At 51.0% G+C, this 15,975-nt stretch overlaps 1 protein-coding gene across 1 annotated transcript; it reads right to left on the reverse strand.

Moving 5' to 3' along the window:
• On the reverse strand, positions 1–15,923 carry LOC115916073 (histone-lysine N-methyltransferase 2B-like; the record flags this gene model as incomplete). The annotated part of the gene is made up of 9 exons (XM_030969787.1): positions 1–1,952; positions 3,262–3,391; positions 4,696–4,779; positions 6,343–6,453; positions 7,421–7,604; positions 10,029–10,103; positions 11,174–11,338; positions 13,912–13,949; positions 15,882–15,923. Coding segments are annotated over 9 exons (1,105 nt in total), but the record flags the coding sequence as incomplete, so codon positions are not given.
• Positions 15,924–15,975: the final 52 nt, after the last annotated feature.

Consider the following 15,975-nt stretch of genomic DNA (forward strand, 5'->3'; position numbering starts at 1 on the left):
AAATGCCCCAAAAATGCTGCAGGGGGAGGGGCTGGACCCATTTTGGGGGAGGGGATTGGGGGAGGGGCCCATGGGGGGGGTTGGGGGGCCCCATTGTGGGGTGGGGTCTCCAGGGCTGGAGGTGGCGCTTGGAGAACCCCGAAGTCTCTTCTCAGGGGGTCCCCAGGGTTGGAGGCATCTCAGGAACTTCCAGGAGCACCCAAAATTTCGTTCCCATGATTTTTGGGTTCTCCCAGTTGAGTGGAGGCATCTCAGGAACTTCGAGGAGCACCCAAAATTTCATTCCCATGATTTATGGCATCTTCCGGTTGAGTGGAGGCATCTCAGGAACTTCGAGGAGCACCCAAAATTTCATTCCCATGATTTATGGCATCTTCCGGTTGAGTGGAGGCATCTCAGGAACTTCAAGGAACACCCAAAATTTCGTTCCATGATTTTTGGGAGCTTCTGGTTGAGTGGCGGGATCTCAAGAACTTCGAGGAGCACCCCAAAATTTCGTTCCCATGATTTTTGGAATCTCCCAGTTGAGTGGAGGCATCTCAAGAACTTCCAGGAACACCCAAAATCTCATTCCCATGGGTTTTGGGAGCTTCCATTTGACTGGAGGCTTCTCAAGAACTTCTGGGAGCACCTTGAAATCTTCTTCCCGTGACTCTTGGTTGATCTCCCCGACTCTTGATTGACTGGAGGAATCTCCAGGACTTCCAGGACCTGTCCGTGATTTTTGGGTGTTCCCAGGCATCTCTACAGCTTCAAGGAGCACCTCACTATCTTCTTCCCATGATTCTTGGTTGAGATCCAGGACTCTTGGTTGGCCACCATGACTCTTGGTTGACCACCATGACCCTTGGTTGACCACCACGATTCTTGATTGGCCACCGCAACTCTTGGTTGACCTCCAGGACTCTTGGTTGACCATCATCCTTGGTTGACCACCATGATTGTTGGTTGACCTCCATGACTCTTGATTGACCTCCATGACTCTTGGTTCACCTCCACAACTCTTGGTTGAGATCCAGGACTTTTGGTTGACCACCACGACTCTTGGTTGACCACCATGATTCTTGGTTGACCACCATGACTCTTGGCTGACCCCTATGGCTCCTGGTTGACCTCCATGATGCTTGGTTGACCTCCATGACTCTTTGTTGACCCCCACAACTCCGGGTTGACCACCATGGCTCCTGGTTCACCTCCATGATTCTCGATTGACCACCATGACTCTTGGCTGACCTCCACGACTCTTGACTGACCACCACCACACTTGGTTGACCACCATGGTTCCTGGTTGACCACCACAACTCTTGATTGACCTCCATGACTTTGGTTGACCTCGATGGCTCTTGGTTGACCACCATGGTTCCTGGTTGACCACCATGATTCTTGGTTGACCTCCACGACTCTTTGTTGATCTCGATGGCTCTTGGTTGACCACCACGGTTCTCGGTTGACCACCATAATCCTTGGTTGACCTCCACGACTCTTTGTTGAGCCCTATGGGTCTTGGTTCACCTCCACAACTCCTGGTGGACCACCACACCTCCCCGACCTTCTCCAAACCCCCCCCATAACACCCAATCACCTCCAACCACCTCCAGAACCTCTCCATCCTCCCACACCTCCACCCCGACGCCCCCAAACCGCCCGGGGCGCCCCCCGGAGACCCCGTCCCCGGCTCAGTTGAGGAAGCGCCGGCAGCGCCGCGCGCCGCAGTTGCAGGGCAGCTTGGCGGCCGGCTCCTCGATGGGGAACTTGTAGTCGTAGGTGAGCTCCTCGCCGCGCAGGATGCGGCGCAGCGCGAAGATGACGATGCGCTTGTGGCCCTCCACGTGGATGACGCGCGAGTAGCAGTTGGGCTCGCACGAGTGGTTGATGAAGCGCGCGGCGCTGCCGTGCATGGTGGCGTCCACCACCTCGGCCTCGTCGATGCGGAACATGTAGCAGCCGATGCCCTGAGGGGGCGGGTGGGGGGCGTGGTCAGAGGGGTGGGGGCGTGGTCAATGTTGGGGGTGTGGTCAATGTTGGGGGTGTGGTCAAGGGTTGGGGGTGTGGTCAAGGGTTGGGGGTGTGGTCAATGTTGGGGTGTGGCCAATGGATGGGGACCCATCAAGGGTTGGGGGTGTGGTCAATGTTGGGGTGTGGTCAATGTTGGGGGTGTGGCCAATGGATGGGGACCCATCAAGGGTTGGGGGTGTGGTCAATGTTGGGGGTGTGGTCAATGTTGGGGGTGTGGCCAATGGATGGGGACCCATCAAGGGTTGGGGGTGTGGTCAATGTTGGGGGTGTGGTCAAGGGTTGGGGGCGTGGCCAATGAATGGGGACCCATCAAGGGTTGGGGGTGTGGCCAATGGATGGGGACCCATCAAGGGTTGGGGGTGTGGTCAATGTTGGGGGTGTGGTCAATGTTGGGGGGTGTGGCCAATGGATGGGGACCCATCAAGGGTTGGGGGTGTGGTCAATGTTGGGGTGTGGTCAATGTTGAGGGTGTGGCCAGTGGATGGGGACCCATCAAGGGTTGGGGGTGTGGTCAATGTTGGGGGTGTGGTCAAGGGTTGGGGGCGTGGTCAATGGATGGGGACCCATCAAGGGTTGGGGGTGTGGCCAATGGGGCGTGGATGGGGACCCATCAAGGGTTGGGGGTGTGGCCAATGGATGGGGACCCATCAAGGGTTGGGGGTGTGGCCAATGGATGGGGACCCATCAAGGGTTGGGGGTGTGGTCAATGTTGGGGGTGTGGCCAATGGATGGGGACCCATCAAGGGTTGGGGGTGTGGTCAATGTTGGGGGTGTGGTCAAGGGTTGGGGGCGTGGCCAATGGATGGGGACCCATCAAGGGTTGGGGACATCATCAAGGTATCCCTTCCAATTTTTTGATTTCTCCTCCCGCTTTTTAAACTTTCCCTCCCAAGTTTTGGGGTTTCTCCCCCAATTTTTGGCCTTTTGCCCCCATTTTTGGTGTTTCTCCTCCAATTTTTGGGGTTTCCCCCCCAATTTTTGGGATTTCCCCCAATTTTTTGGGATTTCCCCCCAGTTTTTAGGATTTCCCCCCATTTTTTGGGGTTTCCCTCCCATTTTCCCATTTTTCCCCATTTCCTCCCCCAATTTTTCACACTTTCCCCATTTCCAACCTTTCCTCTCCATTTTTTGGGATGTCCCCCCGTTTTTTGAGGTATTCTCATTTTTTGGGGGCGTTCTCCTCATTTTTTGGGGCGTTTTTGCCGTTTTTCGAGGTTTTTCACCCCAAGATTTGGGGGTGCCCACCTTGCTGTCGTAGAACTTCTCCCGCTTGTCGGTGAGCACGGAGCGCACGACGATTCCGGAATATTCTATCACCATCTCCCCGGCCTCGATGTTCCTCTTGCAGAACAGGCCCCTCCCGTGGATGGCCGAGCTGCATTTGGGGGGGTCAGGGTCACCCCCAAATTTTGGGAACTCCAAAAATCCCAAAAAATTCCCCCAAAAATCCACCCAAGAAAGCTGAAAACCCCATAAAAATTCACCGAATTTCAACCAAAAATCCACCCCAGGAACCCCAAAATTCCCCCCCCAAATTCCCCCCCTGTCTGTGCATGGTTGTGCTCAGGGGGGGCCAGGGTCACCCCCAAATCCGGGGAACCCCAAAAATCCCGAAATTCACCCAAAAATCCACCCGGGAACCTCAAATTTCACCCAAAAAAACGCCCAAATATTCTGCTCAAAATCCACCCCAGCTGTGCCAGGTGTGCCCAGGTGCCCCAGGTGTATCTGAGATGTTACCAAGTGTGCCCAGGTGCCCCAGCTGTGCCCAGGTGTGCCCGCAGGTGCCCCAGCTGTGCCCAGGTGTGCCCCAGGCGTCCCCAGGTGTGCCCAGGTGTATCTGAGATGTCCCCAACTGTGCCCAGGTGTGCCCACAGGTGTGCCCAGCTGTGCCCAGGTGTGCCCAGGTACCCACAGGTGTGCCCAGGTGTGCCCCCAGGTACATCTGAGATGTCCCCAACTGTGCCCAGTTGTGCCCAGGTGTGCCCAGCTGTGCCCCAGGTGTGCCCAGCTGTGCCCAGGTGTCTCTGAGATGCCCTCAGCTGTGCCCAGGTGTGCCCACAGGTGTGCCCAGGTGCCCCAGGTGTCCCCAGGTGTCCCCAGGTGTCTCTGAGATGCCCTCAGCTGTGCCCAGGTGTGCCCACAGGTGTGCCCAGGTGCCCCAGGTGTCCCCAGGTGTGCCCAGGTGTATCTGAGATGCCCTCAGCTGTGCCCAGGTGTGCTCACAGGTGTGCCCAGGTGCCCCAGGTGTGCCCAGCTGTGCCCAGGTGTATCTGAGATGTCCCCAACTGTGCCCAGGTGTCTCCCAGGTGTCCCCAGGTGTGCCCAGGTGTATCCCAGGTGTGCCCAGGTGTCTCCCAGGTGTATCCCAGGTGTGCCCAGGTGTATCCCAGGTGTCTCCCAGGTGTATCCCAGGTGTATCCCAGGTGTATCCCAGGTGTGCCCAGGTGTCTCCCAGGTGTCTCCCAGGTGTATCCCAGGTGTATCCCAGGTGTATCCCAGGTGTGCCCAGGTGTCTCCCAGGTGTATCCCAGGTGTGCCCAGGTGTGCCCAGGTGTCTCCCAGGTGTATCCCAGGTGTGCCCAGGTGTGCCCAGGTGTATCCCAGGTGTATCCCAGGTGTATCCCAGGTGTCTCCCAGGTGTATCCCAGGTGTGCCCAGGTGTGCCCAGGTGCTCACCGGTAGACGCCCACCGCCTCCTTGGCCGTTCTCTTGAGGTGCCGGAAGCGCATGGCCATGGGCAGCTCCAGGCTGGTGGCGCGGCTGGGGGGGCGTCAGGGGGTCCCCAAAACCGGGGGGGAACCCCCCCCGAAACCTCCCCCGAGAAATCCCAAATCCCCAACAATCCCAAAATCCCACAAAATCCCAAAAGAACTCCTCCCAAAATCCCACCCCCTCCCCCAAAACACCCCAAAACCAGTAAAATTCCCAAATCCCCCCTCCCCAAAATTCCCAAAACCACCCCCCCAAAAAACCCCAAAACCAATAAAATTCCCAAATCCTCCCTCCCCAAGATCCCCCCCAAAATCCCAAAATAACCCTCCCAAAATCCCAAGCACTCCCCCAATAAAAACCCCAAAACCAATAAAATTCCCGAGACCCCCCCCTCCCCAAAATCCGAACAAAGAAACCAAAAACCAAAATCTTCCCTCCAAATTGGGGATATCCTAAAATCCCAAGAAATGCCCCAAAAATCTCTCATGGGAACACCAAAAATGCCCCAGGACCTCAGGATTTTGGGGAACCCCAAAAAACCCCTCAGGTAAGAATGGATATCAGGTCTGCCCCCATTGAAATGTATTGGAGAGACACCAGGTGTACCCCCATTGAAGGGTATTGGGGGGACACCAGGTGTACCCCCATTGAAATGTATTGGGGGGACACCAGGTGTACCCCCATAGAAATGTATTGGGGGGACACCAGGTGTACTCCCATTGAAATGTATTGGAGAGACACCAGGTGTACCCCCATTGAAGTGTATTGGAGAGACACCAGGTCTACCCCCATTGAAGTGTATTGGGGGGACACCAGGTGTACCCCCATTGAAATGTATTGGAGAGACACCAGGTGTACCCCCATAGAAATGTATTGGGGGGACACCAGGTCTACCCCCATTGAAGTGTATTGGAGAGACACCAGGTGTACCCCCATAGAAATGTATTGGAGGGACACAAGGTGTACCCCCATTGAAGTGTATTGGAGAGACACCAGGTCTACCCTTATAGAATTGTATTAGGGGGACACCAGGTCTACCCCTATTGAAGTGTATTGGAGGAACACCAGGTCTACCTCCATTGACATCAACAGGGGAGACACCAGGTCTACCCCATTGACATAAATTGGGGAGACACCAGGTCTACCCCATTGATTTCAATGGTGGAGACACCAGGTGTACCCCCATAGAATTGTATTAGGGGGACACCAGGTCTACCCCCATAGAAATGTATTGGAGGGACATCAGGTCTACCCCCATTTAAATGTATTGGAGAGACACCAGGTCTACCCCCATTGATTTCAATTACAGGACACCAGGTCTACCCATAAACTTCTATGGGGAGGCAAATTTGGGGGTCTCTGACAAATTTTTGGGGTCCTGAGGGGGTTTTGGGGGCTCCCAAGTGTTTGGGGGTATCACCCAAGGGGGTTTGGAGGGGTCCCAAGTGTGGGGGGGACACCAGGTCTACCCCCATTGAGTTCAATGAGGGGGACACCAGGTCTACCCCCATAGACTCCAATGGAAGGGAGAATAAAGAATTTTGGGGGTTCCCTGAGGGGATTTTTGGGGTGCAACCCCCCCAAAATCTCGCGGGGTGGGTGGGGCCTCACCGGGTGGGCTTGAGCTGCACCTCATCCTCCTCTTCCTCGCGGGGAGGGGGTCCCTGGGGGAGGGCGCGGTGCTGCGAGGCCAGGAAGCTGAACATGTCGAAGGTGCACTTCCTGCGGGGGAGGGGAGGGGCTCAGCGGGGACCCCCACCCATGGTGACCCCTCCCCCACCCAGGGCTGACCCCTCCCCCAGTTTGCTCCCAGTCCCCCCCAATCCCCTCCCAGTCCATCCCAGTCCCCTCCTAATCCTCTCCCGGTTCCCCTAAATCCTCTCCCAGTTCCCCCAGTTTGTTCCCAGTTGCCCCAAATCCCTTCCCAGTCCCCCCCAATCCCTCCCAATTCCTTCCCAGTCCCTCCCATTGCCCCCCCAGTCCCTTCCCAGCCCCTCCCAGTCCCTCCCAGTTTATCCCAGTCCCCCCCAATCCTCTCCCAGTACACCCCAGTCCCCTCCCAGTTTATCCCAGTTCCCTCCCAATCCCCTTCCAGTATATTCCAGTTTATCCCAGTCCCCCCCAATCCTCTCCCAGCCTCTCCCAGTCCCTCCCAGTTTATCCCAGTCCCTCCCAATCCCCTCCCAGTACACCCCAGTCCCCTCCCAGTCCCTCCCAGTATAACCCAGTCTCTCCCAGTTTGATCCCAATCCTCTCCCAGTCCCCTCCCAGTATATCCCAGTACATCCCAGTCCCCCCCAATCCCCTCCCAGTCCCTCCCAGTACATCCCAGTATATCCCTGTCCATCCCAGTTCCCTCCCAGTCACTCCCAGTACATCCCAGTCTATCCCAATCCCCTCCCAGTCCATCCCAGTTTGATCCCAGTTTATCCCAGTCCCTCCCAGTCCCTCCCAATCCCCTCCCAGTCCCTCCCAGTCCCTCCCAATCCCAGTCCTCCCAGTCCCTCCCAGTCCCTCCCAGTCCCTCCCAATCCCCTCCCAGTCCATCCCAGTCCCTCCCAGTCCCTCCCAGTCCCTCCCAATCCCAGTCCCTCCCAGTCCCTCCCAGTATATCCCAGTATATCCCAGTCCCTCCCAGTCCCTCCCAGTCCCTCCCAGTCCATCCCAGTCCCCCCGCCCCCCAGCCCACCTGAGGTACAGCTCGGCGCGGGCGCAGCCCGAGGGGTTCCTGGGGGGGGCGCTGTGGGGGGGGTCCCGCCGGGGGGGGTGGTACCGGAACCGGTACCGGGAGCAGCTCCCGGCGCCCGGCAGCTGCTCCAGCAGGAAAACCACGGCGTCGTGGTGGATGCCCAGCAGCCGCAGCCCGCTCATGCCTGGGGGGGCAGGAAAAATGGGGCTGGGGGCTTCCAAATGGGGGCTGGGGCCTTAGAAATGGGGGTTAGAGAGGGTATGGAGGCTTCAAAATGGGGTTTGGGGGTGTCAAAATGGGGTCTGGGGGTGTCAAAATGGGGTTTGGGGGTGTCAAAATGGGGTCTGGGGGTGTCAAAATGGGGTCGGGGGGTGTCAAAATGGGGTCGGGGGGCTTCGAAATGGGGTTTGGGGGCTTTGGAATGGGGCTTAAAATGGGTCTGGGGTCTTAGAAATGGGGGTTAAAGGGAGTCTGGGGGTGTCAAAATGGGGTCTGGGGGATTCCAAATGGGGTCTGGGGGCTTTGAAATGGGTCTGGGGGCTTTGAAATGGGTCTGGGGGCGCTTTGGGGGCTCAGGCAAAGCACGGCGTCGTGGTGGATGCCCAGCAGCCGCAGCCCGCTCATGCCTGGGGGCAAGAAATGGGGCTGGGGGCTTCCAAATGGGGTCTGGGGGGGTTTAAAAGGGGTTTATGGGCTTTGAAATGGGTGTGGGGGCTTTAAGTGGGGGTTAAAAGGGTCTGGGGGTGTCAAAATGGGGTTTGGGGGCTTCGAAATGGGGGTTAAAATGGGTCTGGGGGTGTCCAAATGAGAGCTAAAGGGGGTCTGGGGGCTTTGAAATGGGTCTGGGGGCTTCGAAATGGGGTCTGGGGGCTTTGAAATGGGTCTGGGGGCTTTGAAATGGGTCTGGGGGCTTTGAAATGGGGGTTAAAATGGGTCTGGGTGTGTCAAAATGGGGTCTGGGGGCTTTGAAATGAGTCTGGGGGTGTCAAAATGGGCTCTGGGGGTGTCAAAATGGGGTTTGGGGGCTTTGAAATGGGGTCTGGGGGCTTTAAATGGGGTTAAAAGGGTCTGGGGGTGTCAAATGGGATCTGGGGGCTTCGAAATGGGGGTTAAAATGGGTCTGGGGGTGTCCAAATGAGAGCTAAAGGGGGTCTGGGGGCTTTGAAATGGGTCTGGGGGCTTCGAAATGGGGTCTGGGGGCTTTGAAATGGGGCTGGGGGCTTTGAAATGGGTCTGGGGGCTTTGGGGGGGTTAAATGGGTCTGGGGGTGTCAAATGGGTTTGAGGGTTTGATGGGGTTGGGGGCTTTAAATGGGGTTAAATGGGTTGGGGGTGTCCAAATGAGCTAAAGGGGTCGGGGGCTTTGAAGGGGCTGGGGGCGAGGGCTGGGGGCTTCGAAATGGGGCTGGGGGCTTCGAAATGGGTCTGGGGGCGTTTGGGGCTCAGGCAAAGCACGGCGCGGTGGTCGATGCCCAGCAGCCGCAGCCCGCTCATGCCTGGGGCGGGGACACAATTTTGGGGTAATTTTATGGGATTTTGGGCCGATTTTTCGGGTGATGTTGGGTTTTTTTGCAGGGTGATTTGGGGGTTTTGGGGCTGATTTTTGAGGGTTTTTTTGGGGTGATTTTTGGGGTTTTTGGGGGTGATTTTTGGGGTTTTTTGGGGTGTTTTGGGGATTTTTTGGGGGTGTTTTTGGGGTTTTTTTGGGCTGATTTTTGGGGTTTTTTGGGGGGTGATTTTGGGGTTCTTTGGGGTGATTTGGGGGTTTTTTTGGGGTGATTTTTGGGGGTTTTTTGGTGATTTCTGGGTTTGTTTGGGGTGATTTTGGGTTTTTTTGGGGTTTTTTTTAGGGTGATTTTGGGGTTCTTGGGGGTGATTTTGGGGGGGTATTTTGGAGGTTTTCTTGAGGTGATTTTGGGGTTTTTTGGGCTGATTTTTGGGGGTTTTTTGGGGTGACTGGGGTTTTTGGGGTGATTTTTGGGGGTTTTTGGGGTGATTTTTGGGGTCTTTTGGGGTGCTTTTTGGGGTTTTTGGGGGTGATTTTCGGTTTGGTTTTTTTTGGGTGATTTCTGCATTTGTTTGGGGTGATTTTGCTGTTTTTTGGGGTGTTTTGGGGATTTTTTGGGGGGTGTTCTTTGGGTTTTTTTGGGCTGATTTTTGGGGTTTATTGGGGGTGATTTTGGGGATTTTTTTGGGGGTGATTTTGGGGGTGATTTTGGGGATTTTTTTGGGGATTTTTTGGGGGTGATTTTGGGGTGATTTTGGGGTTTTTGGGTGATTTTGGGGGTGATTTTTGGGTTTTTTTTGGGGTGTTTTGGGGGTTTTTTGGGGGTGTTTTTGGGGTTTTTTTGGGCTGATTTTTGGGGTTTTTTGGGGGGTGATTTTTGGGTTTTTTTGGGGTGTTTTGGGGATTTTTTTGGGGTGTTTTTGGGGTTTTTTTGGGCTGATTTTTGGGGTCTTTTTGGGGGTGATTTTGGGGATTTTTGGGGAGGTATTTTGGGGCTTTTTCGGGCTGAGTTTGGGTTTTTTCTGGGGTGATTTTGGGGGTTTTTTGGGGTGATTTTGGGGGTTTTTTTTGGCTGATTTTGGGGTTTTTTTTTGGGTCTCACCTGCGAAGCTGAGGTGCCTCAGGTGCGCGTTGGCTCGCGCCTCCTGCACGCGCTCCAGCACCGCCCGCCACGCACCTGGGGGGACACGGGGGGTCACCCCAAAACCTCCCCCAAAACCCCCCCAAAATCCCCCAAATTCACCCCAAAATCCGCCCCAAGAACCATCCCAAAAAACCTCCAAAATCCCCCCCCTAAAATCCCCAAATCCCCTCTAAAATCATCCTAAAAAACCCCAAAATGCTTCCCAAAAAAAACCCCAAAATTCGCCCCCAAAATCCCCCCCCCGAACCATCCCAAAATCCCCCAAATTCACCCCCCAGAACCATCCCAAAAAACTCCCAAAATCAGCCCCAAAAAACCCAGAAAATTCCCCTAAATTGTCCCAAAAACCCCCAAAATCCCCTTTAAAAAACTCCCAAAATTCACCCCAAAAAATCCCCAAAATCTGCTCCAGAATCGCCCCCCAAAAAAACCCAAAATCCCCTTAAAACCACAAAATTTGCCCCAAAAAAATCCCCAAAATTCCCCCATTAATCACCAGTATAGCCCAGTACAAACCAGTACAAACCAGTATAACCCAGTACAAAGCAGTGCTCCCAGTCCCTCCCAGTACAAACCAGTATAAACCAGTTCACTTTTATCCCCAAAAATCTCCATTTTTCATCCTAAAATCTCCATTTTTGTGCCAAAATCTCCCGGGATTTTCCCTCCCAGTCCCTCCCAGTACAAACCAATACATCCCAGTATAAACCAGTCCCTCCCAGTCCCTCCCAGTACATCCCAGTATATCCCAGTATATCCCAGTATAACCCAGTTCCCTTTTACCCCCCAAAATTCCCATTTTTGACCATAAAATCTCCATTTTTCACCCTAAAATCGCCATTTTTGTGCCCAAATCTCCCAGATTTTTCCCTCCCAGTACAAACCAGTCCATCCCAGTACAAACCAGTATATCCCAGTTCATCCCAGTCCCTCCCAGTTCCCTTTAACCCCCCAAATTCCCATTTTTCCCCATAAAATCCCCATTTTTCACCCCAAAATCGCCATTTTTGCGCCCAAACCTCCCGGGTTTTTCCCTCCCAGTCCCTCCCAGTCCCTCCCAGTTCAAACCAGTATAAACCAGTATAAACCAGTATCCCCAGTACCCTCGAGGCTCGGCGCCGTCACCCTGAGCCCGTCCTCGGAGCTGATCTCGAAGCGCAGGTGGGGCGGGGGCGGGGCGGGGGCGGGGCCGGAGGGCGGGGCTTGGGAGGCCCCGCCCCCTCCGGGCTGGGGGAGGGGCTCGGGCTCCTCGTCCTCGGAGCTGCCGCCTGGGGGGATTTGCATAAATTAGCATAGATTAGCATGGATGAATTCATTTCAATTAACCAAATTAAAACGAAATTAACCTGAATAAACCCAAAATTAAACGAAATTTACCCTAATTAACTCAAAATTAAACAAAATTTACCCTAATTAACCCAAAATTAAACGAAGTTAACCCTAATTAACCCAAAATTAAACGAAATTTACCCTAATTAACTCAAAATTAAACAAAATTTACCCTAATTAACTCAAAATTAAAAAAAATTTACCCTAATTAACTCAAAATTTAACGAAATTTACCCTAATTACCTCAAAATTAAACGAAATTAACCCTAATTAACCAAAATTAAACGAAATTAACCCAAATTAACCCAAATTTAAATGAAATTTACCCTAATTAACCCAAATTTAAATGAAATTTACCCTAATTAACTCAAAATTAAACAAAATTTACCCTAATTAACTCAAAATTAAACGAAATTAACCCTAATTAACCAAAATTAAATGAAATCGACACAAATTTAAACAAAATTAACAAAATTAACCCAAAATTAAACGAAATTAACACAAATTAACTCAAAATTAACAAAAAATAAACCGGAATTAATCTAAATTAACGCAAAATTAAATGAAATCGACACAAATTTAAACAAAATTTACCCAAAATTAAACAAAATTAACTAAAAATGAGCTCAGATTAATCTGAAATTAACCCAAATTACCTCCAAATTACCCCAAAATTAAATTAAATTAACCCAAAATTAAACAAAATTAACCCAAAATCGACCCAAAATAATTTAACAAATGAACTCAGATTAACCTGAAATTCACCCAAATTAACCAAAATATCCCAAAATCACTTCAAATATCCCCAAAATTAACCCCAAACCACGCCAAAATTATTCCAAATTAACCAAAATCCCCCCAAATTAACCCAAAATTCATCCTAAACCCCAAAATTATCCCCAAAATTAATCCCAGATCACCCCAAAATCACCCAAATTAACCAAAATCCCCCCAAAATATCCCAAAATTCCCCCCAAAATCGACCAAATCCACCCAAAATTCTCCCAAAATTCCCCCCAAAATCCCCAAATTCCCCCCGAAATTTTCCAAAACCTCCCCAAAATTGCCCGAATTCCCCCAAAATCCCCAAATTCCCCCCAAAATTCACCAAATGTCCCCCAAATTCTCCAAATCTTCTCCAAAATTCCCCCCCAAATTGACCAAATGCCCCCGAATCCCCCAAATCTCCTTTTTCCCACCCAAAAAGCCCCAAATCCCCCCAAAACTCCCAAATTCCCCCCCAAATTGACCAAATCCACCCGAAATTCTCCCAAAATTCCCCAAAAATCTGAAAAATTGCCCCCAAAATTCCTCGAAAATTTCCCCAAATTCCTCCAAATTCCTCCCCCAAATCCTCCCCAAAATTCTCCCCAAAATTGCCCGAATTCCCCCCAAAATCCCAAAATTCACCAAATGCCCCCGAATTCTCCAAATCTCCTCCAAAATTCCCCCCAAAATTGACCAAATCCACCTGAAATTCTCCCAAAAATCTCAAAAATTGCCCCTAAAATTCCTCAAAAATTCCCCCAAATTCCTCCAAAATCCTCCCCCAATTCCCCCCAAAATTGACCAAATCCACCCAAAATTTCCCCCAAAATCCAGCAAAATCCCCCAAATTAACCCAAAATTAACCCTAAACCCCCAAAATTCCCCCCAAAATTCCTCAAAATGCCCCAAATTGACCAAATCCACCCAAAATTCTCCCAAAATTCCCCCCAAAATCCCCAAATTCCCCCCAAAATTCACCAAATGCCCCCGAATCCCCCAAATCTCCTCCAAAATTTTCCAAATCCACCCCAAATTCTCCCAAAATTCCCCAAAAATCTCAAAAATTGCCCCCAAAATTCCTTTAAAAATTCCCCAAATTCCTCCAAAATCCTCCCCAAAATTGACCAAATCCACCCAAAATTTTCCCCAAATCCAGCAAAATCCCCCAAATTAACCCAAAATCCCCCAAATTAAAAATCCCCAAAAAATCCCCCAAATTGACTCAAAATCCCCCATTAATCCAATAACAATCCCCTAATTCAAATTAACCAACCCCCAAATGATCCAATTATCCCAAATTAACAAAATCCCAATTACTAAATCCAATTCCAAATCCCCAAATAACCCAAAATCCCAAAAATCCCCAAATTAACCCAAAATCCCCAATAAATTAATCAATCCCAAATTGACCAAAATCCCCCAAATTAATTCCCCAAAATCCCCCAAATTAACTCAAAATCCCCCAAATTCAAAATCCCCCAAAAATCCCCAAATTGACCAAAATCCCCCAAATTAACCCAAAATCCCCCAAATTAACTCAAAATCCCCCAAATTACCAAAATCCCCCAAATTAACAAAATCAAACTCTCTCAAATCCCCTTTCCAAATCCCCAAATTACTCACCCAACAAAATATTCTTCCAATCCCCCAATTCCCCCCAATCCAATTGAGCCTCCCCAAATTAACAAAATCCCCAAATTCCAAATCCCTTTTCCCAATTACCCTCCCCCTTCCCCCACCTTACCTGGGGCGGCCCAGGGGCGCCACCGGGCCACGGGGGACCTGGGGAGGGAACGGAAAATTTGGGGCGAATTTGGGGGATTTTGGTCAATTTTGGGGGGGATTTGGTGAAATTTTGGGGAAATTTAGGGGGAAAATTTGGGGTGGATGTGGTGAATTTTGGGGGGAATTTGGGGGGATTTGGGGGGGAAAATTGGGGTGGAGGTAATGGGGTACATTTTGGGAGTTTTGGGGAAAAATTGGGGTTGATTTGGTGAATTTTGGGGGGAATTTGGGTGGATTTGGGGGATTTTGGTCAATTTTGGGGAAATTTGGTGAAATTTGGGGAAATTTAGGGGAAAATTTGGGGTGGATTTCGTGAATTTTGGGGAAAATTTGGGGGAATTTGGGGAGAATTTTTGGGTGGATTTCGTCAATTTTGGGGGGATTTGGGGCATTTGGGGAGAATTTTGGGAGTTTTGGGGAAAATTGTCAAGAATTTGGGGGGATTTGGGCAAATTTGAGATGGCATTTTGGGGGATTTGTGGGATTTTCGGGGGATTTGGACGAATTTTAGGGGGAATTTTGGTGGAATTTGGGGGATTTTGAAGAATTTTGGGGGAATTTGGGGGAAATTTGGGGGATAAATTTTGGTGAATTTTGGGGAGGTTTTGGGGAATTTTGAGTGGATTTGGGAAAGGTTTGGTGAATTCCGGGGGGAATTTTGGGGGGAATTTGGGGAAAATTGAGTGAATTTTGGGGGATTTTGGTGAGGATTATAGGGGAATTTTTGGGGAATTTTTGGAGATTTGGGTGGAATTTGGAGAATTTTGGGCAGATTTGGTCAATTTTGGGGGGATTTGGGGAATTTTGGGGAGGAGTTTGGGGGATTCTGGAGGAATTTTGGGGGCAATTTGGTCAATTTTGGAGGAATTTTGGGGGGAATCTGCGGAATTTTGGGGAGGAATTTTAGGGGGAATTTGGGGGAAATTTGGGGGATTCCGGGTAGATTTTGTCAATTTTGGGGGGAATTTGAGTGGATTTGGTCAACTTTGGGGGGAATTTTGGGAATTTTGGGGGATTTGGGGAGTTTTGGGTGGAATTTGGGGAAAACTGAGTGAATTTTGGGTGAATTTGGGGGATTTTGGTGAGGACTTTGGGGGAATTTTTTGGGGATTTTGGGGAGGAATTTTAGGGTGAATTTTGGGGAATTTCAGGGAATTTTGGGGATTCCAGGTAGATTTTGTCAATTTTGGGGGGAATTTGAAGGGAATTTGAGTGGATTTGGTCAATTTTGGGGCAATCTGAGAGGATTTTGGAGAAAATTTGGGGAAATTTGGGTGATTTTGGGGCGATTTGAGGTGATTTGGGGGCAGTTTCGGTTGATTTTGGGGCAGTTTGGGTGATTTTGGGGCGATTTGGGGCTATTTTGGGAACATTTCTGGGGCAGTTTTGGGGGTTTTGTTTTGGGACCATTTTGGGGGGGAACTTGATTTTGGGCCATTTTGGGACCATTTTGGGGGCAATTTTGGGACCATTTTTTTTTGGGCTTTTGGGGTGATTTTGGGGAACCTTTTGGGGCAGTTTTGGGTGATTTTGGGACCATTTTTGGGACGATTTTTGATATTATTTTGGGACCATTTTTGGTTTGGCAATTTTGGGACCATTTTTGGGGCGATTTTGGGACCATTTTTGGGGTGATTTTGGGGAACATTTTGGGGCAGTTTTGGGTGATTTTGGGACCATTTTTGGGACGATTTTTGAGGTTATTTTGGGACCATTTTTGGGGCTATTTTGGGAACATTTTGGGGCAGTTTTGGGCGGTTTTGAGACCATTTTTGGGGTGATTTTGAGACCATTTTTGGGGCGATTTTGGGACCATTTTTGGGGTGATTTTGGGGAACATTTTGGGGCAGTTTTGGGTGATTTTGGGACCATTTTTGGGACGATTTTGGGACCACTTTTGGGGTGATTTTGGGCGGTTTTGGGGCTCACCCGCAGCTGTCGCTCATCAGCTCCTCCGGCTCCTCCTTCAGCCTGGGGGGAGGGGACAGGAAATGTCACCAGAGGGGACAGGGACAGGTGACAG

The sequence above is a fragment of the Camarhynchus parvulus genome, unplaced genomic scaffold (assembly GCF_901933205.1).
Source record: "Camarhynchus parvulus unplaced genomic scaffold, STF_HiC, whole genome shotgun sequence".
In the NCBI taxonomy this organism is placed as follows: domain Eukaryota; kingdom Metazoa; phylum Chordata; class Aves; order Passeriformes; family Thraupidae; genus Camarhynchus; species Camarhynchus parvulus.